This window comes from Trachemys scripta, chromosome 4 (assembly GCF_013100865.1).
Source record: "Trachemys scripta elegans isolate TJP31775 chromosome 4, CAS_Tse_1.0, whole genome shotgun sequence".
NCBI lineage: Eukaryota > Metazoa > Chordata > Testudines > Emydidae > Trachemys > Trachemys scripta.
In genome coordinates this window covers 31,332,421-31,357,122 of record NC_048301.1, presented here as the reverse complement: position 1 = coordinate 31,357,122, position 24,702 = coordinate 31,332,421, and the positions used below count along the sequence as shown (strand labels likewise).

General features: G+C 42.6%; 1 protein-coding gene across 5 annotated transcripts in view; it reads right to left on the bottom strand.

The window, feature by feature from the left end:
• TTC7B (tetratricopeptide repeat domain 7B) overlaps window positions 1–24,702 on the bottom strand; it is a 315,699-nt gene that overhangs the window by 175,419 nt on the left and 115,578 nt on the right. For all 5 annotated transcript variants that reach the window (XM_034768134.1, XM_034768135.1, XM_034768136.1 and 2 more), the window contains 2 exons: window positions 9,662–9,725; window positions 5,284–5,421 (listed from right to left, as the gene is read on the bottom strand). In XM_034768134.1, the coding sequence (XP_034624025.1) occupies window positions 5,284–5,421; window positions 9,662–9,725 (202 nt within the window). The remainder of the gene's footprint in view (window positions 1–5,283; window positions 5,422–9,661; window positions 9,726–24,702) is intronic.

The following is a 24,702-nucleotide window of genomic DNA, read 5'->3' as shown; positions in this document are numbered from 1 at the left end:
TTTGGCACTCACAACTCAGGCTCCATAACTTTAAAGAATTTGAAGTAACCCTTATATCTGACCTTAAGATCACGGAGGAGTACTTCCAAAAGTGGTAGCTGAGACCAAATCCGAGCAATTGGCAGTCTTTACTTTCCACCTTGAAAATAGAATCGCAGAAGGCACTGTCTAGTTTTATGGTGAAACTGTGCGTTATGACCCAAAGCCAACATATCTCGATGTTATTCTTGACCACTCACTGACCTTTCATGACCACCTCAAGAAAGTAGCCTCTAAAGCGAAGGCTTGCACCAACATTATCCAAAAGTTAGTGGGAACAAGCTGGGCACCAACTGCTCTGCTGCTATGAACATCGGCCTTAACCCTGGTATACTCAGTTGCACAGTACTGCGCACTAGTTTTGGACAAGAAGCTGCCATAGACAACTTGGGGATAGGCAGCTGAATCAGACCATGTGCATCATGACATACTTCACAATCAACACCTCACTGAACCGCATCTGAACAAACCATGCAGTTACTTAATGCACAAGTGGAAAATCAAAGACTCATCTTTCACGCAACTGCAGTGAGAACATCCAAACCATTGAACACATAATAATGCAGTGCTCCAAATATGGATTCAAAGGTGAAATGGACAACGGTTTATCTGACAATGACACAGAGGAGGCCTTGAGATGGCTTATGGACCTACAACTGCATCTACAGAACATTGCTCTGCAGATGCCATACACACACGCGAGAGAGAAAGTTTTAAAAGATTTAGCTGAGGAGGATTCTGAACCACTGATGTTGATTTTTAACAAATCTTGGAATGTAGGAAAGTTCAAGAGAAAAAAGGCGAATATACCAGTACTTTTAAAAGGGTAAGCAAGATGATCAGGATAACTAAAGGGCAGGTAGCCTGACATCAATCCTGGGCAAAATCATGGAAGGACTGATATGGGATGCAATCAGAAAAAACAATGAAAGGTTGGTAGCTTGGTACTAATTAGCATTGTTTTATGAAAAATAGGTTCTGTCAGATAAATGTCTTTTCTGAAGAGATCACAAGTTTGCTTTAGACATAATAATATCTAAACAACTCTGTAGATGTAATATTCTGAGACATTCGTAAACCTTTTGACTTAGTACCACCTGGCATTCTGATTAAAAACCCAGCACTATACAAAAACCAGTATAATGCATGTTAAATGTATTAAGACCTGGCTAACTGATAGATCTCAAAAAGTAATTATAAACAGAGAATCATCATAATAACAAAGGGAGCTATTTCTAATGGGGTCCGATAGGGATCTGTTTTTGCCCCAATGCTATTCAGCATCTTTACCAATAATCCGGAAGAAAATATAAAAGCATTTCTGATACATTTTGCAGATCACAAAAATAGGTAGAGTTGTAAATAATAATGATAGGTCACTACTACAGAATGATCTGGAGTACTTGGTAAACCGTGTTCCTCTGAACAATATGCATTTTAATTCAGCTAGATGCAAGGTCATATACCTAGGAACAAAAAACGTATGTCACACTTTCAGTATTGGGGAGAGTTGGGGGGCTGTATTCTGAAAAGGATTAGGGGTCATGGTGGATAACCAACTGTACATGAGCTTTCAGTACAATACTGTGGCTAAGAGAGATAATAGTTCTTGGACACAGAAGGAGGAAATATCAGGTAACCGTAGGGAGAGGGTATTATCTCTGTATACAGCACTGATGAGGAAAGGACTGGAATACTGTTGTCTAGCTCTGGTGTCCATACTTAAAAAATGTTTTAAAATGGAAAAAAAAAGTTCAAAGAAGAACTTTAAGAATGATTTGAAGTCTAGAAAACATGTCTCGCAGTGAAAGGCTTAAGAGGCTCAATCTATCTAGCTTATCAACGAGAAAGTAAAGAGGTAACTTTATCACAGTCTGTAAGTACCTGAATTTACAGAAGATTTCTGGCAGTAGAAGACTCTTTAATCTAGCAGACAAAGGCATAGTGAGATCCAATGCCTGGAAACTGAAGCAAGATAAATTCAGACTAGAAATAAAGCACACAATTTCACAGTGAGGGTAATTAAGCATTGGAATAACTTAACAAGGGATGTGGTGGATCCTCCATCACTTAACATTTTTAAATCAAGAATGGATATTTTTCTAAAAGATATGCTACAGGTCAGATAGATGGTATGGGTGTGATGCAAGAATTACTGTATGAAATCTGGTGGTCTTTGTACGCAAATGTTTACAGTAGATAAGCATAACGATCCTTTATGATCTTAAATCTATTAATCTAGACAAAATAGAACTGGGTTTGTTTTCTAGTGACCTGCCTGGGGAAAGATGCTGTTGGTCCAGAAAGGGCTCTCTGAATTCATGAAGGATCAAATACACTTCATCACAGTAACTACTGTGACAAAGTTCCTCCTCTATCTTGGTGGGTCCTGCGCTTATTGGAGGATTTTCTTGCCTCGGAGATTCACCATGTGGGTTGGGGAACAGCCCAGAGACCTTCCCCTCTGGAAGAACCCACAGTCCAGGTCAATTGGGAGGTTTGGGGGGAACCCGGGCCCGCCCTCTACTCCGGGTTCCAGCCCAGGGCCCTGTGGACTGCAGCTATCTATAGTGCCTCCTGTTACAGCTGCATGACAGCTACAACTCCCTGGGCTACTTCCCCATGGCCTCCTCCAAACACCTTCCTTATTCTCACCACAGGACCTTCCTCCTGGTGTCTGATAACGCTTGTGCTCCTCAGTCCTCCAGCAGCACACCCTCTCACTCTCAGCTCCTTCCTCCTCTTGCTCCCCGCTCCTCACACTCGCACCACAAACTGAAGTGAGCGCCTTTTAAAACCCAGGTGCCCTGATTAGCCTGCCTTAATTGATTCTAGCAGCTTCTTAATTGGCACCAGGTGTCCTAATTAGCCTGCCTGCCTTAACTGGTTCTAGCGGGTTCCTGATTATTCTAGTGCAGTCCCTGCTCTGGTCACTCAGGGAACAGAAAACTACTCATCCAGTGACCAGTATATTTGCCCTCTACCAGACTCCTGTACCCCACTGGTCTGGGTCTGTCACAGGGGGGAGAGAGAACCTAAAGAAATCAGGAAATAGATATAAAGGTCTATTCCTTGACTCTACTGAAGGCACTTCATTACTTTCTGCAGGAGCAAAAACTGTAATTGGCTCCAAAAAATGGCTGCCTCCTAGGAGCACCTACAGATCATCACCTGGTTTCCAGAACACAAAAAGTGATACAAAGCTCCAAGGAGGAGCCAAATGAAAGGTCAGGTCCACACAGGATGACAGGCTATCTAGAAGGAAATTTCCTCTGTTGGATTGATATTTAGATAGATTAATTATAAACGGGAATTACCAACTCCTTTTTGACCAAGCTGAAGTACATTAATACTAACGGATCAAAGACTTTTCAAATGTTATTATTTTTACATTAATAATAAAATTAAGCTAGAGGCTCCTGGTTGGTGACCACAGAATTTGAAGGCAGATAAGCTGCACAATGCCATGGGTGGCTGGAGAACACTAGCTCCTTAAAGCCTGGATGTTCTGGAATATTTTGGACAATAGTGCATGGGATTTAAGAGCTAGTTGAATGCTTTGTCGATATGAGAGAAGAACAGATCTTACAGAACATCTGACAGAACAGTACATTTGTATCTTTCCATCAAAAACAGGCATTGTACTTTGACATACATTTTATTCTGATAGAGAATTTCTTTATACAAGATGTTTTTTCCACATATAGAATACCTGCTTCATGGCCAGAGTATCAATATTTTTAAACAGGTTTCAGAGTAGCAGCCGTGTTAGTCTGTATCCGCAAAAAGAACAGGAGTACTTGTGGCACTAAGTCTCTAAGGTGCCACAAATACTCCAATATTTTTAAACGTTATGTATTGGCCAAGATTTTCAAAAATGGGTGACTAAAGTTAGGCTTCTGAAAAGTGGCTTGATGTACAAAATAACCCTATAGTACTGCAATGGACTATACCTATGAAGGGTTAGGCCCCAATCTGGCAAAGACTTAATTTTAACCATATGAGTACTAACCTACTCAAGAGCCATGAAATCTGAGGAAGTTTCAGGATGTATCAGTACAACTGACATGCCTACATGCACTGGAGGACATTGGGACAAACCATGAGCCATTAATTTCTGAAGTGCACAAACCTACACTAATACATTGGGGTACATGCTTGGCAAATGAAGCCCTAAACAAATTCTATGTAAACACCACATAGTGAATATACAATTTAGGAAACTAAGTCATTTACTGGAAAGAAGTTTAAAATATTTGACAATCCAAGATTATGCTGAGAAACGAAAGCCCTACCTAACCTTTTATACTGTTTGGTTTCATGGAAGGGCTACTATTACTCTGATAAAAATTGTGTGTAGACCACCTGAAGCTGAAAAATGATGGTAACAGGAGGAAATACTTCCATTTCAGAGTTGAGCATGAGGAGATATTGATATGAAATGCTTCCCAGACACTATAACACTATTGAATTTGTACTTTAAGTAAAGAATTCTTCAGTGAATGTTCTGAGGCATATTACTAACCAGCTAATCAATTCCTTGATGGGCTTTTCATGTCAAGTGAAACGTATGGAATTCAGGTGTGACTAAGGGCTCATCGTGGATACAGATGGCTAACCATGAATCTCAGTTAATGGCATTTTGCTGAATTCAAGGCATTGCTTTAAGCAGGAGAAAAACCTTCTCTTCTGCAAAGAGCCTGATTAGCCATTATGCATTTGAGAAATAAGAGATTACACTTTAAAAAGCCCTAAACATGTAAGAAGGCATATCTAAAAAGAACAGATTTCTATATTATATAATTAAATAAAACTCTTCAGGCATCATATGCAATTTCTATAGCAGAGATCTGAAGAGACAATTAATGAGGGAGAAACTCATTATTAGCTATGTAAGAGCCAGGTATTATTATTATGAACAGCATTTTAGAGCAGTCCCAATGCTATGAGACCAAAGGGGGAAATTATATAAAATACTTACCTCAAAAGAAATAGTTTCATAAATTCCTTTTCCAGCTACCCACTAATGAGGATGTATTTATAATACAATTGTTATGGTAGAAGATTTTTTATGAAACTGTTTAGACCCTTTTACTACAACATAACTGAACAGAGCAGTAAATCCATGGCAGTTTTTGTTTTCAAATGACCACAGACAGTTTTGTCATCTACATTTCATACATGTTAACAGTTGGAAACAAACTGAAGACATGGCACTGGAAATATTTACTATTACAGACGTACCTCTGATAGCATTTCATATTGACCTCTTCTCCCTAAGGCAATTGTAAGCAAATCGTAGACCACAGATGCACTTTGCAAACTGATGATGCGATCATTTTTGTGCTCTGGTATTCTGCTCAGTACAGCATCACGGTTAGCCTGGAAGACAACACCAAGAAGAAACCTAGGGAGTCAGTCTAATCTGACTAACATTTTGGTTCTGGTCATTATTAATATGTTTCAACATACCAATCATCACTGGAAACAAGTGACCAAACAAGATAGCAACTGCTGCTCATTTTGCATTTGATTACTTGTATTTAAACAAAAGACTGTTTGATGCCATTTTTTCACACTACTTTTTGTGAAGGATTTAATTTACAAATTAACCCTAATCCAGTGTTTCTGTAACTGATTTACTTTCATTATTATGTTCTAACTGTATAAAACAGAGGAAAATAATTTTGTTAAAAATTATCTAAGCTGAAGCTGTTCTTTGCGGTTTGACTCTGGCATAATTAGCGCTTTACAGTAACTCCTCACTTAAAGTCGTCCTGGTTAACGTTGTTTCGTTGTTATGTTGCTGATCAATTAGGGAACATGCTCGTTTAAAGTTGAGCAATACTCCCTTATAATGTCATTTGGCAGCCGCCTGCTTTGTCCACTGCTTGCAGGAAGAGCAGCCCATTGCAGCTGGCTGATGGGGGCTTGGAACCAGGGTGGACCTGCAGCCCCCCATCAGCTACCCGCTCCCCTAAGTTCCCTGTGCGGCAGCCGCCCAGCAGGCTATCAATTGCTAGCAGTTCAGCTGTCCTTCCCCCCACTGCTACGTGCTGCTCCTGCCCTCTGCCTTTGAACTGCTCCCCAGAGCCTCCTGATTGCTGTATGGGGGGGGGAGGGAGGGAAGAAAGAGGGGGGCTAATGTCAGAGTGTCCCCCTCCTTCTGCACCCTGCTTACCCCATCTTCCATAGAGCAGGGGACACACACGACCGGGCTCAGGACGGAGGGAACTTCCTGGCAGCAGCTGCCGTCTCAGCTTCCTGATCTACTTAAAAAGGCAGTGTACTTAAAGGAGCAATGCGCATCTCTCTCACACACACAGTGTGTCTCTGTCTGCCATGCTGTCTCCCCTCCCTCCATTCGTGCTGCCTTGTAGAGTGTGAGGCTACTTTAACAATGAGTTAACCCTTGAGGGCTCAGCCAATTGCTAGTTCGTCATTTAGCAGTAAGGCATTCCCTGGGAAATATCCCACCCTCTGACTTCACCACCTCAACCAAGCCTCACAATCATCATCGCTGTGTACCAGTATTAAATTGTTTGTTTAAAACTTATACTGTGTGTGTGTGTGTGTGTGTGTGTGTGTGTGTATATTATATAATATAGTCTTTTGTCTGGTGAAAAAAATTTCCCTGGAACCTAACCCCCCCATTTACATTAATTCTTATGGGGAAATTGGATTCACTTAATATCGTTTCGCTTAAAGTCACATTTTTCAGAAACATAACTACCACGTTAAGTGAGGAGTTACTGTATTGTCTTTTGCATCAAAATAATGTACAACTTTGCTGATCGACAGGCCGTTGGGATCTTCCATCCTTCTTTCAGAGAGAGTGCCATTTTCGTTTTACTTACTTCATCTTCTGAAGGTCATTATGACAGTGTCCTCTCTATGGGATGAATAAACAGTCTCTTCCAAAGATAACCCACACCAATACAGTTCAATGTATACTCCATAAGAAGGGCCTTATACAAGAAGCTCAGCCTCTCCAATCCTATTGCTCAAGCATTGCACAGAAATGTGTGCATATTGACAATACTCTGCACTTCTCATGTGCCTTTCATCTGACAGATTTCAAAATATTTTACGAAGACTAATGAATTACAACGCACCTTTTTACAAATAGGCATACTGAGGTACAGGCAGATTAAACCAACTCAGGTTTACAGTAGAAGTCTTTTGTAGAGAAGAGATAAAATTCAAGTCTCCTGATGCCCAGTGCTATGACTTAATGACAAGACCACTTGTACACCACGGTCTAGAACTTTAAAAGGTTACTCTAAAACCAACCTCTTCTATTCGCCATCACCTCTTATTATCACAAAACCACCAGTCTGAATATGCCTTGTCTTGATGTCCTCTAATTACAGTAAAAGCTCTAATTCTATATGCTTTTAAATTCAAGTTTAGAATTTCAGTTCAAATTTCATTGTTGTAGACTACAGACTTGAATTTTTATGGGTTACAATAATGTGAAACAAATTAAAGATCTGAAGTGAGAGGAGCCCAAGGTTTTGTTTTGTTTAAATATTAATGACAATCAGAGCACCCTCTAGAGTACTGAAGAACAAGTTGACAACTGCATTTATTCACCTATTAATCTCATCTAGCCAGAAACCAAACATTATTTTTAGCAACTATCATAATGTTAAACGGTAAGAGACACTTCCTACTCTTAAATGTAAAAGACAAGCTGAACTTTATAAGGAAATCGCACTTACAAATCACAGTTATATATCTTTCTAGAGTTGTCCTTTTCTTAAAGATTACAATTTAAACTTTACCCATCAAAGTGTCCTTTCCGACTCAGATAGAATGAGGGGAAATTCAAGGTGGCAAAAAATTGACTACTGGAAATTATCTATTTAGGAGACTATGCAATTTCTGGAAACGTTATGCATCAGGACTGTTTCAAATAGGAAGAATGACGATAGCAATACCAATATTTATGAGCTATCATATTAACAATAATTTTTTTCAGCTAAATACAAGTAATGAAAATATTTTCATGAGTTTTAAAAAATAAATGACCAAAATAATCATTTTTATCATTTACTACAATACAAGAAAGCACTTATGTGCTTTTGAAAATTTCACCCTTTGATTCAATACAAGTAGGGGAAAAGTTTCAGATTCATTACACGAAGTGAAGAGATTACTCCTGGGGGAATTCTGCACCAAAAAATTATAAATTCTGTAAACAATATTTTAAAATTCTGCAAAATTCTACCTATGTTAGTTGTCATAATAATACAATATACAGTTAAAGCTGTTTTATCCGGCATGTTGGGGAAATGGGGGGTGCCGGTAAGTGAAAAATGATGGTTAACGAAGAGGGAGCGAGTTTGGGTACAAGAGGAGATGCGCGGGGCTGGGGCGTGAGGGAGGTGCGGAACGTGGGCTGTGGAAGGGATTTTGGCTGTGGAAAGGGGCTGGGGGCACAGGAGGGGGTGCTGGATCTGGGGGCCTCTCACCTCGGGCGGCTCCCCACAAGTGTCGACCTGTCCCATCTGCTCCTAGGTGGAGGTGTGGCAGGTGGCTCTGCGTGCTGCATCTGCCCACAGGCGCTGCCCCGCAGCTCCCATTGGCCACGGTTCCCAGCCAACTGGAGCTGCAGAGACAGCGCTCAGGGTGGCACCATATGCCAATATCAAGAGTTATTTGAAACTTGAGTGAGATCTGCATTTTAAAGCAGTTCAGAAAAGAATTCTTGGCCAGATACACATTGAATAGGTCAGACGTGGGCAAACTATGGCCCGCGGGACTGTCCTGCCTGGCCCCTGAGCTGCCGGCTGGGGAGCCTAGTCCCCGGCCCCTCCCCTGCTGTCCCCCCTCCCCTGCAGTCACACCACCGTGTGAGCCGCGCTGTGGCCCGCCGCTCCCGTTGGGCAGCATGGGGAGCACAGCTGACTCTGGCTAGGTGTCGCGGCTGCGAGCTTCTGCTGCTGGTAAGGGGGCAGGGAGTGGGGGAGGGGGAGTTGGGTCTTGGGGGGCAGTCAGAGAGGAGGGGTGGAGGTTCTGGGGGGGTGTCATGGGAAGGCGAACAAGGAGGTTGGGAGTGGGAGTCCCGGGGGGGCCCGATAGGGGTTAGGAGGGCAGTCAGGGGACAGGGGGCCAAGCTGTTTGGGGAGGCACAGCCTTCCCTACCCAGCCCTCCATACAGTTGCGCAACCCCGATGTGGCCCTCAGGCCAAAAAGTTTGCCCACCCCTGGAATAGATACATGTATCTAATTTTTGGTTTTCATGATTACAACAAAAACTACTTGAATTTTCAAGTTTGCTTGTCTGAATGGCAGCAGCTGCTGTAACAGCTGTTCACACTGATGTGATGCCAAGTGAAAGACCTGGTTTTGGGAACAGATTCTACCTCTCCTCCGTAAAACTAAAGGAAGGGTAGGTTCAGCCCAGAGACAATGCACTTAGTGTCAAAAGGAAAGAAGAACTCAGAATCATAATACACTCACAGCACTTCCTGCTGGCTCCCTGTCAGAGTAGCAACAGCTTTAGTTCCAGAAGGAACTGCTCGTGTAGTTTCATAACAGGAAATGAGACAAATGTGCTCTAAAGACAAATGACAGAAGTGACATAAAAAGTTTTTAAAACAGCTGTTTAACTTACCATAGATTCACTAATCAGCAACAACAATAGGGCTTCTTCTGTATTTTCTTGAGGACAAAAAATGCTGTCAAAAACAAAAACTTTAGTATTCATTAAAATACAAGTAGAGCATATTACCCTTAAGAATGGTATACCTAACATCAAATGTTCCTGATTATTAATATATTTTTAATATTCAGAAAAAATGAAAATCTCTCTATATATTAGAATTTTAGTTTCAATGATTAGTTTTATTTCAATACTTTGATTTGCCTTTAAAAAAAATAAGTTGGCAAAACAGACTGAACAGAAGCACCAGACTGATCAGAGTTGAAAACAAACAGTCCAAATATCCCAAATACCATGTAATTTTGACAGCTGTAAAAAAGGCAGTATTCACAATTAAACAAACCTCCCACTCTACTTGTAAGCGTGCATGAACTGCAACCATTCATGAATAGCAACAAGGGCACATTAAAATAGATTTCCCCTCAGCTTACAAGAATAGGATATTGATTACATTTTAGCAATGTTTGGACCCCACTTGCATTCTCTCTGCATTAGATATATTTAAGATTCCTCTTACTGATGCTGTGCTGTACAGCTCACTATTAAAACCAAAAGCCACTCCAGTTTCTGCCTTTTCTGTGGACCATCACTCTCATCACTTCCTCAGCACTTAAAACATTTATTTCCAATTACTTAATTCTGAAGGCCGCTACCAGCCTATGCAACAGATTGCAAGAAGCAGTTATCCAGATACATTCCACGAGGCCACAACTCCCCTTTGGTGCAGGGTTCGGGGGTGAGGGTAAAGAAGTAAAATCTGTACCAGGTACAGAGCTAGGACCCTCCCCCTCTCTCAAAGCAAAGGGAAACTAGGCATCAAATTGTGACACAGTCACAATTTGGTCTCTGGTCTGTTCCTAGGGTAGAGCACCTATATTCTGCTCTTTACTCAGCACTTGTGGTTACTATACAATCAAGCTTACTAATGAGTTAAATTTCTCTCACCACTAAAAGACACTGCCTTATAGGTATTATGGAATCTGCTTAAACTACACTGAATTACTGAGAGGGAACTAAGGGATGTCTAAGATTTAGACATTTTTTATTTCTTAAAGATGTCTCAAATCTAACAGGAAATTGACCATGAAATCATTTTAGACAAGTAGAAGGTTTGATCTCAAGAATACTGCCTCTCCTCCCCCCCCCCCCCCTTTTTAAAAATAGATTGGCTATTATCAAGGAAAGTCGATCTCCACTTCTCTTTTTGGACATTAAAGTAAGGGTACAAAATCATTTCCAAGACTAACTATTTTTTATGTAATAAAGAAGTTTCAACACATAGTTAAGACTGCTGGCACTACCAAAAGCTGCCAGAAATGGAATAACACATCTGTTAAGAAACTTGGCTTATTATTGCTTTAAAGAAACACTTCAGAGAGGTGATATACAAACCTATAAATATTTTAATATTTCTCTAAAAAGCTGACAGAAGAACTAAATGGGCTCCGCTCACAGAAGTCCATAGTGCTAAATGAAACAACTAGACAATAATAATAATAAAAAAAAGGTGAGTTTTGGGATCTTAGAGTCTGAAGGCAAATATTTTAAGCTACACCCACAGTGTTAATGTGTATCTATTGATTCCCTCTCCAGTTTAATTAAATGATGGTTACTTACCTGTAACTGGAGGTTCTTTGAGATGTGTGAACCTATGTGTATTATACATGTGGGTACAAGGACACAGGCAATATAGATATTTGCAATATTGTCATTCCAAAGACTGAATCTGCAGAAGAGGTTTGGACTAAAGTATAATGCTTTGTGAAAGTGTTACAAGTGTCCAGTATAGGTACTTCTTGGAGAAATGCTACTGAGATAGCCCATTCTTTAGGGCATAGGCACTCACCCCATCCAGGGGAGGGAGATGGGCTAACCGATAGCAAAGGAGGATACATCCAGAAATCCACTTAGAGAGTCTCTGAGCAGACATTGCTTGTCCCCCATGCTCACTCTCCTACAACTACAAATAGTCTAGGTATTTTTCTAAATGGCTTCTTTTTTTGCAAGTGGAACCCAAAGCTTGTCTGACATTGAAGAAGTGAAATGTCCTCTCCTCACTGGAGGCATGAGGTTTCAGAATCAATATTAACACAACAGATAAATTTATGTGGGAACTCAGAAACAGTCTTAGGGATGAATTTCAGGTAGAGGTGAAGGGATGTGTTCTCTTTATGAAAAGTAGTGTTGGCCAGTTGGCCACAAGTGCTCCCATCTCACACACCAACTTGGCTGATGTGATGGCGATGATGGCAACTTTCACAGACCAGTGGACACCAAGCACATGGATAACACTTCAAAGGGTAGCCTGGTAAGTACTCAAACTATAAGACTGAAATACCACTGAAGTGCTGGCTTCACTACTGGTGGGAAGGCCCTAGTGAGGCACTTTAGGAATCTGGTTGTTATCAGGTGACTAAAAATAGAACAACCATCTACCAGTGGGTTGAGAGCACTGATTGCTGCTAGGTGGACCTGCAGAGAGCTAACAGAAAGGCCCAGTGTCTTGAGAGTGAAGAGATTATCTAAAATAGCAGGAATACCTGCTGTCTCTGGAGATAACTGGTTTTGTTGCACCCAGGTAGAGAAATGTTGCCATTTAGCTTGATAGAATTTCTGATGGAGTCTTCTCTTAAGATCATTCTGAACGGCCTCCAAACATGCTCTAGGTGTGAGGCCCATCCAAATACCAAGATGTGAGGCGAAAAGAGTCTGGGTTGGAATATCTGATACCACTATTCTCCTGCATTATAAGAGCTGGAAGATGTTGGATGTTAATGGGATAACGGGTTAACTTTCATAGGAGATCCAGAAATCAGAACTGTCTGGACCAGTTGGGTGCGTTGAGAATGACTCATATTTTATTGTGATGAATCTTCCACAGAACTTGGGGTAGTAGTGAAAAGGGAGGAAAGGTGTATCTCAGTTGGTCTGTCCAGGATAATAAAAGGGCATCACTCCAGAGTCCCAACATTGTGTGCTCTGGAGGAGTTATACAGATTCATAGAAATGTAGGGCTGGAAGGGACCTTGAGAATTCATGAAGTCCAGTCTCTTGCGCTGTGCAACAACCAAGTGAACCTAGACCATCCCCGAGACATGTTTGTCCAACCTGTTCTTAAAAACCTCCAATGATAAGTATCAGACGGGTAGTCGTGTTAGTCTGAATCTGTAAAAAGCAACAGAGGGTCCTGTGGCACCTTTAAGACTAACAGAAGTATTGGGAGCATAAGCTTTCGTGGGTAAGAACCTCACTTCTTCAGATCCAATGATAAGGATTCCACAACCTACCTTGGAACCCTAGTCCAGAGCTTATAGTTAGCAAGTTTTTCCTGATTTCTTATTTAAATCTCTCTTGCTGCAGATTAAGCCCATTACTTCTTGTACTACTTCCAGTGGACACAGAGAATAATTGTTCACCACCCTCTTTATAAAAAGCCCTTAACGTATTTGAAAACTGTTTACAGGTCTCCCCTCAGTTTTCTTTTCTCAAGACTAAATATGGCCAGCTCTCCCCCCGCCCCCTTGATCAGGTTTTCTAAACCTTTTATCATTTTTGTTGCTCTCCTCTGGACTCTCTCCAATTTGTCCACATCATTCCTAAAATGTGGCACCCAGAACTAGGCACACTTTTCTAGTTGAATCCTCACCACTGCTGACTAAAGTGGATAATCACCTCTCGCATCTTACATGCAACCCTGCTGTTAATATACGCCAGAACACTATTAGCCTTTTCCTCTCAACTATATCACATTGTTGACTTTCATTCAATTTGTGATCCATTATAACCCCCAGATCCTTTTCAGCAGTATTACCACCTAGTCAGTTATTCCCGATTTTGCAGTTGTGCATTTGATTTTTCCTTCCTAAATGAAGTACTCTGCACTTGTCTTTAATGAATTTCAGACCAATTCTCCGATTTGTCAAAGTTGTTTTCAATTCTAATCCTGTCCTCTGTGCTTGCACCCCTCCACACACACGTTGATGTCATCTGCAAATTTTGTAAAAATACCCTCCACTTCATTATCCAAGGCATTAATGAAAATATTAAATGGTACCAGACCCAGGACTGACCCCTGCAGCACCCCACTAGATACACCACCCGTTTCACAGTGAACCATTGATAACTACTCTGACAACCAATCTTTCAATTATGCACCCTCCTTACAGAAATTTCATCTAGGCCACATTTCCTAATTTACTTATGAAAATGTCATGTGGCACTGTGTCGAAAGCCTTACTAAAAATCAAGATACATCACATCTACTTCTTCCCCCCAACCACTAGGCCAGTAACCCTATAAAATAAGGAAACTAGATTGGCTTGGCATGACTGGTTCCTGACAAATCCATGTTGGGTATTCCTTATAACCATATTATCCTCTAGGTGCTTACAAACTGATTGCTTAATAATTTGTTCCAGTATCTTTCCAGGTATCGAAGTTAGGCTGACTGGTCTATATTTCCCCAAGTCCTCTTTGTTCCCCTTTTTAAAGATAAGTACTATCTTTACCAGTCCTCTGGGACTTCCACACCATCCTCCATGAGTTCTCAAAAATAATTGCTCACGATTGCAAGATTGCTTCAGCTGGCTCCTTAAATTCCCTAGGATGAATTTCATCAGGCCCTGCTGACTTGAAGACATCTAACTTATCTAAATATTCTTTAAACTGTTCTTTCCCCCTTGTTGTCAATATTGTGTTAAGTATCTGGTCACCATTATCAACTATTAGTTCTCCTTCCCCACTAACTTCGTCTTTCCCTTGCTCCTAGTGTATTTAAAGAACATATTGCTTTTTATGTTCCTTGCTAGTTCTACATCATTTGTACCTTCGCCTTTCTGATTTTGTCCCTACATGCTAGAGTCGCTACTCCTCCAGATTGAGAGGACCCAGCTGAGGTGGTTCGGGTATCTGCTAAGGAGGCTCAAGGCTGACCCAAGACTCGCTGGGGGGATACCACCTCCTGGCTTGCGTGGGAATCCCCCAGGAGAAGCTTGAACCTGCTGTGGAGGAAAGGGAGGTCTGGTCCTCCCTACTCTCCATGCTGTTGCCACAACTCTCACCAGGAAAAGCATTATAAAGGAAAAAGATGATGCTTGTGCTATTCTTTTGTACTCATCCTTAGCAATTCATCCATGTTTCCACTTGTTGTAGGATTCCTTTCTGATTTTCAGGTCATTAAAGAGCTCCTGATGGAGCCATACTGGCCTCTTCCTATCTTTTCTTTGCACTGGGATAATTTGCAGTTATGCCTTTAATAACGTCTCCTTGAGGAATTGCCAGCTCTCCTGCACTCCCCTTAGATTTTCTTCCCACAGGACCTTATCTACCAGTTCTCTGCGTTTGTTAAACTCTTCTTTTTTAAACTCCATTGTCCTTATTCTACTGGTCTCACTCCTTCCTTTCCCATGAAATCTATCATTTTATGATCACTTTCACCCAAATTGCCTTCCACCTTCAGATTGGCTACCAGTTCTTCTCTATGTTGAGCTTCTTTTTCGTCTGGGAGGCAAACAGGTCCCAGTAGGGTGCTAGGAGAATGATGTTGGCTCCATTACAACCTACCTTACCTATGACCTGTGGAAGAAGGTGAATGGGAGGTCATTCGCCCAGGACAATAGTGGAGCATCGCCCTGGGAACCACGGCCCAGGACTTCTCTGGAGCAATATGGAGGAAGCTTCCTCTTTGTTTGGGATGGAAAGAGGTCTCATTATGGTATACCCTTTTGTGTTAATATCTTGCTTAGGACTGTGTCTTTGACTTCCCACTTGTGTCTGCTGAGAAGCTTTTGCTTAGTTCATCTGCAAGGGAGTTGTAGATACCCCGAAGGTAAGCAGCCTGTATCGTGATGTGGTTCCTGATGCACCACTTTCAGAGTCTGACTGCTTCCAGGAAGAGGAGACAAGATCTCGCTCATCCCTATCGTTTAGGTAGACTATGGTGGTGATACTGTCCCAACATTACCCACATACAGAGTGAGCATATGAGTAGAAGGAAGGCCTTGCTCTCAAGGCAGACTGCCTACGTTTCAGTAAATGTATATGTAGTCTGGCATCTTGTGGGGTCCAGGCTACCCCGAGGAGTGTGCTTGTCCAAGTGAGCATCCAGGAAAAAAGCATCCGTCACAATGGTGAACAGAGAGTGGGGTAACCAAGGGGATCTTACCAATTCAAAGCACTCAACTGAAAGATGTTGTTCCTGCTGCCCTTGTAAAAGATAACACTGTCTGTTCAAGGCTGGAGGAAGAAAAACTTTGCATTTGGGAAGCTTCACAAAGGGGTGGGGCTCAACACAAAGAGATTGCAGAGGGAGGGGCTGAGGAAGACAGGGTTGCAGTGCACCCTTTCCTTGCCAAAACCCCAAACACATACCCGAATTAAGAACCTTCTCCAGAGAGACAGGAGAATCTGTATCTGAACACCTACCATGGTACGCAAAGGGATCGGGAAATGCAATAAGACACTGAACAAGCCAAACTGTGTGAACGGAGTCTGTCGGACATAAATTGGCTGTTAATCTTGTGTCTTTTGCTACTTCATCTATGGGTCAAGACAATGGCTGGAGCTGATGCTATGGACAAACCCTGTGAAAATGTGTAACATACCTGACTTTGGGGAAAAACTTTTGTACATGCTAGGGATGGTAACAAGACAGTACCACAAACACGATGCTTTTCAGCTAATACCTGTAAACAGGCTTAGAGCTCGGCACAGCAGCAAGAGTGTAACAGACCTACACTGCTGTGTGGAAGGGGAAACTGAGGCACACCACCTCATGGCATTGGTAGCTAAATGCAAAGACACCTACACTTTAACAGATATTGCTATCTGCATTCTGTTAGCAATACTACCAACATGTTTTCACACACCCAGGGACCAGGAACCCAGAACTTTGCTAGAACACCCATGAATGACATTATAGTGTTTAAAGGTACTGGGAGATGGTGTGACCAGAGACAAACAGGGATTTTATATGTACTGCCTCCGCCATGGACAGTGTCCAAGACTAATGGCAGTAAGTTCAGGAGGAGGGTGTAACGTTGCATTCCATATGCTTTATGGAAGTATGCTTATGAATATGACATAACTGGAATACGCTTTACACTAAATACCCCTTGTACGGTGTCATTAGAAAGTTTGTAATCTATTAAGTGTGTTCATCCTATTTGTTTGCATGTACTATTTCTATATCTGGAGTTAGGAGAATAAAATATAAACTTGTATCTCTGATGTAAACATATTAAGTGGAGACTATTAAGGGTGCTCCAGAAACAATCAGTTGAAATTTGGCCTTACTTACTTGAAAGACTTCCTGTGTATGTGTGGGCCAGCCCATGGGGAATGGAGACTAGGGGTTTTACAGTGACATGTGACCATGTCACTTGATAATGAAATCCATCTTAAATCTGGTACTTTTCCATTTAGAAGGAGCGGTGGGGACTGAGAGAGACAAAAGACTCCCGCCTTGTGCCAAAGCTATAGAAGGGGATGGAGCAGGACAAAAGGGGATGCCAGTCATGAGAAAACCCCTGCTTACTGCCTAAGATGTCTGCTGGATCTAACAAAGACTGTACCGGGGAAAGGACTGGGTCCAGATTAGGAAGGAGTCTAGTCTGTGAAAGAAGCTTATTGGAACATCTTTGAGGGTGAGATATTAACTGTAATAAGTTTCTTAATGTATTAGGCTTAGACGTGTGTGTTTTATTTTATTTTGCTTTGTGACTTACTTTGTTCTGGCTGTTATTACTTGAAACCACTTAAATCTTTCCTTTTATACTTAATAAAATCACTTTTGTTTATTGATAAACCCAGAGTAAGTGATTAATACCCAGGAGCGGAGCCAGGGTTTTTGGCGCCCTAGGTGGGGGTCCTTCCGCGCTCCCGGTCTTCGGGGCACTTTGGCGGCGGGTCCCGGAGCGAGTGAAGGACCCGCCGCAGAATTGCTGCCGAAGACCCGGAGCGTGGAAGGACCCCCGCCGCCGAATTGCCACGGAGGGCAGCAAAATGCCGCCCCCCCCCCCCCAAATTCTGACGCCCTAGGCGACCACCAGCCCTGTTAATACCTGGGGGAGCAAACAGCTGTGCATATCTCTCTATCAGTGATATAGAGGACAAACAATTTACAAATTTACCCTGTATAAGCTTTATACAGAATAAAATGGATTTATTTGGGGTTTGGATCCCATTGGGAGTTGGGTGTCTGGGAGCTGGAGACAGGTAATCTGCTGAGCTGTTAAAGTCTCCAGCCTTGGGGGCGTAGCCCAGACCCTGAGCCTGTGTTGCAAGTGGCTAGCGTGTCTGGCTCAACAAGGCAGGATTCTGAAGTCCCAAGCTAGCAGGGAAAACGGGCTCAGAGATAATTTAAGCACATCAGGTGACAGTCCCAAGGGGATCTCTGTGACCGAACACATCACAAGGTGAATGTCCACGTGGAAATATACATCCTTCATGTTAGGAGCCACGAACCACATCCTTTCCTGAATGGCATGGATTATTGATGACAATGTAATCACCTGGAATTTCAGCTTTCGAATAAAGATGCTCAGTTGCCAAAGGTCCAGAATTGATCTACACCCTTTCTCTTTTTTGGGAATCAGGAAATACGAGGAGCAGAACCCCCTCCCCTTGATACTGAGGTGGAACACATTCTACTGCCTCTCAGTGTAAAAGGGATTTTGCCTCCCATTGAAGAAACACCTTGTGAGAGTGGTCCCCGAAGGGGTACTGGGAAGGAGAGGAACTCAGAGCAACCCTGATGGATAATCTCCAAAATCCAATTGCCCTTTATGATCAACCTCCAGTTGTGGGCAAAGAGTGAGAGACAGCACCCAAAAATAATGGGAGGAAGAGGTAGGTAGCTTCAGTGATGGTAGGCAGGTCTCGACTAGTATGTCAAAAATAGTCATTGGTGGGTGGTTGAGAGTGAGAAAAGGCTGTGGCAGTGGAGGGGTTTATAAAGCAAGGCCTCTGAACGCTCTGTTTCCACAGAGGCTCGGCTAGGCGCTGGTAATAAGGTATATGAGGAGAGGGAGATTTTAGTCTACAAGATTGTCTCTGGTGTTTCCTCCTGGGGGTTGAGTATAAATCACCAGGCAATGCACTGTCAATCTCCAGTCCTTTAATGAATGCAGGAACTCTGTTTCTTTCATTAAAGAGATTTGACTCAAAGGGGAGAGCTGCCCTAGGAAACCCTTACAATTGCAGACAAGAGTCACTCCTCTTGATCAAGCCAGTGGCCAGACTTGTGGAAGCTGTGTCTGCCATATCCACTGTGGCCAAGAGCTGTTTTTGCTACTAGCCTTCCCTCATCTAAAAGAGGCTGAAACTGGGCTCCGTCCTTTGTGGGAAGCTTGTCAATGAAGCTCATATGCCTGGAATAGTTGTTACAGTCATATTTCGCTAACAGAGCCTGGTAGTTATGACACAAAACTGCAAGCCTGGGGAAGAGAAGGGAAGACTTTCCACCCCAGGAGGTCCAGTCCCTTAAAACTCTTATCTGCTGGGATAGCCCTTTGATAGTGTGTCCGAGCCTTTTCTGTAGTCACTGTACCATTAGTGAGTTGGGGAGCAGGGTTGGAGAATAAAAATTCAGTTCCTTTGTCAGGAACAAAATATTGCCTCTCAGCAATTTTTGGCATAGGGGCACAGGATGCTGAAGTGTGCCATACTGCTCTGGCTGGTTCTAGTATGGCCTTATTAATTGGAAGAGATACCTTACTTGGTCCCTTAGGTTGTAAGATACCCAGAAGCCATCTTTGAGGGTCCTGGACCTCCTCTTGTGGAATCTAGAGGTCACTGGCAACTCTCTGCAGTAGTTCCTGGTACTGCCAATGGTAATCCAGTAGCGATGGCAAAGAAGGACTAATCACTTCATACAAGGATGATGAGGAGACACCTTTTCTTCCTTGTACTCTGACAGACCAGTTGGCAGGAGGGAGAAGAGCAGTACGATTCTTGAGAAGGGTCCAGGCACCTGCCATAAGGATCCCACGGACCCCAATAAAGCCAGAAAAAGGTATCGACCGGTTGGAGGGGACTCTAAGGGAATCAGTACTGCAATCTGCGGGTGAGGGGGTGGTAATACCCTAAGGAACAATGAGCATGACTCTTTGATTGTCTGCAGTTTACTTGTAGCCACGTTGGTTCCAGGATGCTGAAGAAGAGCTCTGTGTGGCTTGAAAGCTTGTTTCTCTCACCAAAAGAAGCTGGTCTAATAAAAGATATTACCTCACCCATCTTGGATTTTCCTGCTCTGGTGCTCCGGCTGGGGAGCGGGGTCAGGGGCTTGCCTTGCTCCGCTCCACACAGCATGGCTCCCAGAAGCAGAGGCAGCCAGGGGGCTCCGCATGTTGCCCCCGCCCCAAGCACCAGCTCTGCAGCTCCCATTGGCTGGGATCCTAGCACAGAGCACCTTCCTGCACCCCAAACCCCTCATCCCCAACCCCACTCCAGAGTCTGCACCCCCAACCGGAGCCCTCATCCCCCCCGTGCACCCCAGCCGGCCCTCCATACAATTTCCATACTGAGATGTAGCTGTCAGGCCAAAAAGTTTGCCCACCCCGATTTAATACATGTGACTCATCTGAGTCCGAAAACTGCTCTATTGGTAGCAGCAGGGGCTGTTTTTACTGACACACTCCTGCCCAAGGGTTGGAGATAGGATGGCTCTGGGACACTGACATAGGCTCCTCCTCCAGAGTAATTATATCCCTCAAGAAGGCCAAGCTGGGGAGAAGTGGAGACTGTGGGCAAGGGAGGAATATCCCCTCTGGTGTTATGTAAGTCTACGTACACTCTGGAGCACCAGGGGTTATGGCAGTTAAGTCTTATAGACCCAGCACATCCATGGCAGCCGGATGGTCCTTAGACGAATTCAGTGATATCGAGATTTGCCTGGATCAGCACTCAAAGACGGAACCAGTGAATGTCAGTCCTTGGGCTTCGGTACCAAAGTGACCAACTGAACCACTGGATCTTTCTTTTGACATGCTTTGCCCTTCAACCCAGATGTCTTTAGCAGAACCAGGTGCATGGATTTTGCGCGCAAAGTCTCACCAGACCTGGAAAACCTCAGGGAGGAAGCACATCTCTTATGGACAGTCCTCAATGGGGATCTATCCTTACGCTCATGAGAATGCTCACTACTCTCATGGGGAGCCCTAGAAGAAGATTCTTTTGACTTAGGTTTTGGTTGCTCCCTCCAAGGCACATGCTTGGAGGGACACTAGTAATGTGCAGAGGAGTCTTCCTGACCCTGATCAGACAGGGCCTCACAGCTTTCTGTATCAGGTGGTTCCCCAGGGGAAGCTCCCGAGCTTCTCAAGTTCTGGGTGGGAAAGAGTGACAGATACTGCATTTTGCAGAGATATCCACCTCATCCAGACAGTAGAGGTAGCACCGTTGTTCGTCGCTGACGGAAGAGGAGTGAAGTCAAGAGACGCAATTCTTTAATCCTGGGACTCTGGACACAGTCCTGGATCCATGGTGGTGTTCCCCAACAGGGGAGAAGAAAACACACTATAGTAAGTATAATATGACCTTTAACTGACTATTAAGCTAGGAAATATAACTATTTACAAATGTCTTTACAGACTGTACAATGAGCGGAAGGAGGACACAGGATTCTGACTCAGGCCATGTGGTAGTAAAATGGAACTGGAGAGGCGTCGACCTGCACTGTCTCATATATTCTCAGTCAAGAGCACGAGGAGCTCTACTGTGCACATGCAGGCCAACAAACACTGTTTGGAAGAATTTCCAGACTCCCTCATAGATTTCCACCACAACTTCAATTGTCCAGTAAACTCTAGAACACTCCCACACTAGCATCAACTTCCTGGATATCATGCTTCAACAATGTAACATTACAGACAACCATAAACAAGAAACCCACAGATCACCATGCCTACCTTCAGAGATACAGTAACCACCCCAAACACACCAGGAAATCTGTTATCTACTGCCAGGCATTCAGATACCACAGAAATTACTCTGAGGAGAAAGTCCGGGATATACACCTTAGCACACACAAAACCGCCTTCACCAAACAAGGACATCCACCACAGAAGTTTATCACATCATGGAATGGGCCACCCAGAAATCCCAAGAGAACCTACTTCAATACAGAAATAAAACTCTGTCCGACCGCAAGACCCTTAGTTGTCAGCTACCATCCCACACTGGAACCGACAGGAGGTAGCATCAAACTACAACCCATACTCAATGGGGACCCCACCTTGAAAGAAATCTTTCCTGAACCCCCACAACTGGCCTCTAAACAACCCCCTAATCTCTCCAAGCTCATCATCAGAAGCAAGCTCACCACAGACCAGGACACATCAACTCAAGGCAAGACCAGAACCTGCCAGAACAACAGATGCAAAACCTGCAGACCTATCTCCACTGCTCCAACAATCAACATCCCCCGCAACACACTTTTCAAGATCCATGGATTCTACCTATGCCTATTACAACATGTGGTGTACCTCATCCAGTGCACTAAATGTCCCCACAACAATTATGTGGGTGACACCAGACAATCATTATGCTCTCAAATGAACTCACATAGGAGACAAAAATACCCTATCACCTGTGGCTGAACATTTTTCACAAAGGGATCATGCTATATCTGACCTATCAGTCCTCATCCTCAAAGGAAACCTGCACAAGACTTTCAAAGACGAGCCTGGGAACTTAAATCCATCGCTATAATAGACACTAAAAATCATGGACTGAACAGAGACACTGGATTTATGGCTTATTAAAACTATCTGTAACCCACTAACCCCTCTTTTTGTCCTGTAACTGATTAGGTGTTAACAGGCCACTCTACCGTGAATGGTCCCTTATAATATGGCTCACTACTTATGCTAAACAATCTGTTCCACTTTGCATTTTGCTGTGACACTGGCAGTAACTTCTCAGACCTGAGGAAGAGCTCTGTGTGGCTTGAAAGCTTGTATCTCTCACCAAAAGAAGTTGGTCCAATAAAAGATATCTCTCTCATCCACCTTGTCTCTATCATACTGTGTCTAGGAAATTTTCACGGGTCTATCAGATAACTGACATTATTTGCAAGTGGACAGTCATCTTAAAATGACAAATTTTCATATATGCTTTATTGGTTTCTGGAAGAGTTTGTGTGATTACCTCTCTTCTGAACAAAAATATCCTTTTAACAAGCTAAATTTCAGACTTCACTTCATGGATAATAAGTTGCAAGCAATCACACTATTTTAATTGGTCTTTTACCACCAGGAGATGATGTTTAAAGATACTAGTACACACTAACCTTGTTAGAAGCTATTCATTTTTGATTTTGCTAGAACACAGCAAAACCTTTTTTACTCCCTTGTAGTCTAAATTGTCCACCTGACCTTACAGTCTAGTCATTTTCACAATATAATAAGCTAAAAATTGCATTTTCATGATATACTGCGTCTATGTAGTGTGGAACTTAATACTTTATGGGAACAGAGACCTCTTTTAGGACACAAGCTGGAAAACCAAAGCCTGGTACCAGATTTAGATTTGGTTATGCTTTAAATCCTTTTAACTAGTAAAGTTAATAAATTATGTCTGAATATGAGGTAGAGCACAAAACACTATCTTAAGTCTAATAAGCAGTTGGAGGTTGACTGTACTTCAAATGACAGTGTATATATACTGTGAAGTCCAGTCAATAAGTCTGACATTTGTGAAAAAAAATTGCACTTGAGGCTCAGAACTTGAGGGTAGAGCCGAGTCAGAGTCCATCAGCAAATGGTCTATCATAGAAGATAACTCTCAACCCAATGCTTAAAAAGGAGACAAATTATGGAAAACATTAATCCCCTAGTGAATAAGCTTTAGCAGTGAAGAAGGGAACAGAAGCTTTTTCTAGGAAAGAATTGCGTGGATCTAAGGAGTCATCAGAATTATTACTTGGGAGAATTAGTAAACCAGTGTCAAAGAGATATTCTTAAAACTTCCTCACGCAGAATATTAGGGAAAGATATCCAAGACCATGGAGGGAATCAGTCAGACACAGGATTATAAGAACTCAGGAATTTGACTTCTAGCCTTGCACTCAGACCTCACTGTTCTTTTAAAATAATGTCTTTTTGAAAGGGGAGCACTACCTATGTAATTTTGTAACAGACATAGAAGTCTCTCCAAAGAAAGAAAGGACAAGTAGTCAGAGGATTTAACTTTGCAACGAGAAATGAATAATGAGAATACAGGCATTCTAAAGAATTCACATATCATTCATCTGTATTAAGACTGGGAAAGCACTGACTGATGTTTTGCAGTTGGTACTGTGACCTGACCACAAACTCCATTGTTACCTATTTCTTCTAACATCCAACCGCAAAGTAGGTCTGGTGTGGCTTCAGAAAAAAACAAAACAAAACAAAACAACCTGGAAGGTGGATGAACTGGTTAACATGGAAATCAGAGCATACTCTATAGGCAGAAACTTGGGAAGGGACCATAAATACTTCTTTTGAAAAAAAGCTGTAAAGGGGGGGATCTACTATTAAAGTCTCCAGCTCTTTGGGAAGAAGTGATGGCCATCAAAAAGGCGTTCTTCATTGACAAGTGTAGCAAAGAACAGTAAACTAGTGCTCAGAGAGAGGTTTCATTATACAAATGGGGACCAAATTCAAATCCCAAACAGAAGTGAGGTCTCTAATCTGTGAAAAAAGGCTAACTAATCCCTTAATGAATCCAGATGTTGTTGCATGGGCAAACACTGAGAATCCCCATACAGAAGAATGGAAGATCGTAATACCTGCTAAATGAACTTTGACAGAATTTATAGACAGATCTGACTTTTTTTAAATCCAACAGGTAATCCAGAACAGCAGAGAGGGAGGAATGGACAGGTGAGACCTGTAGCTAGATATGCCAATGGTAAAATCTCTTTCACTACTGCAGATAAATGTTCCTACTGGAAATCTTTCTGATGTTTAATAGGACCTTGTCTACTTCTGTTGAGCAGGAAACTTCTATCC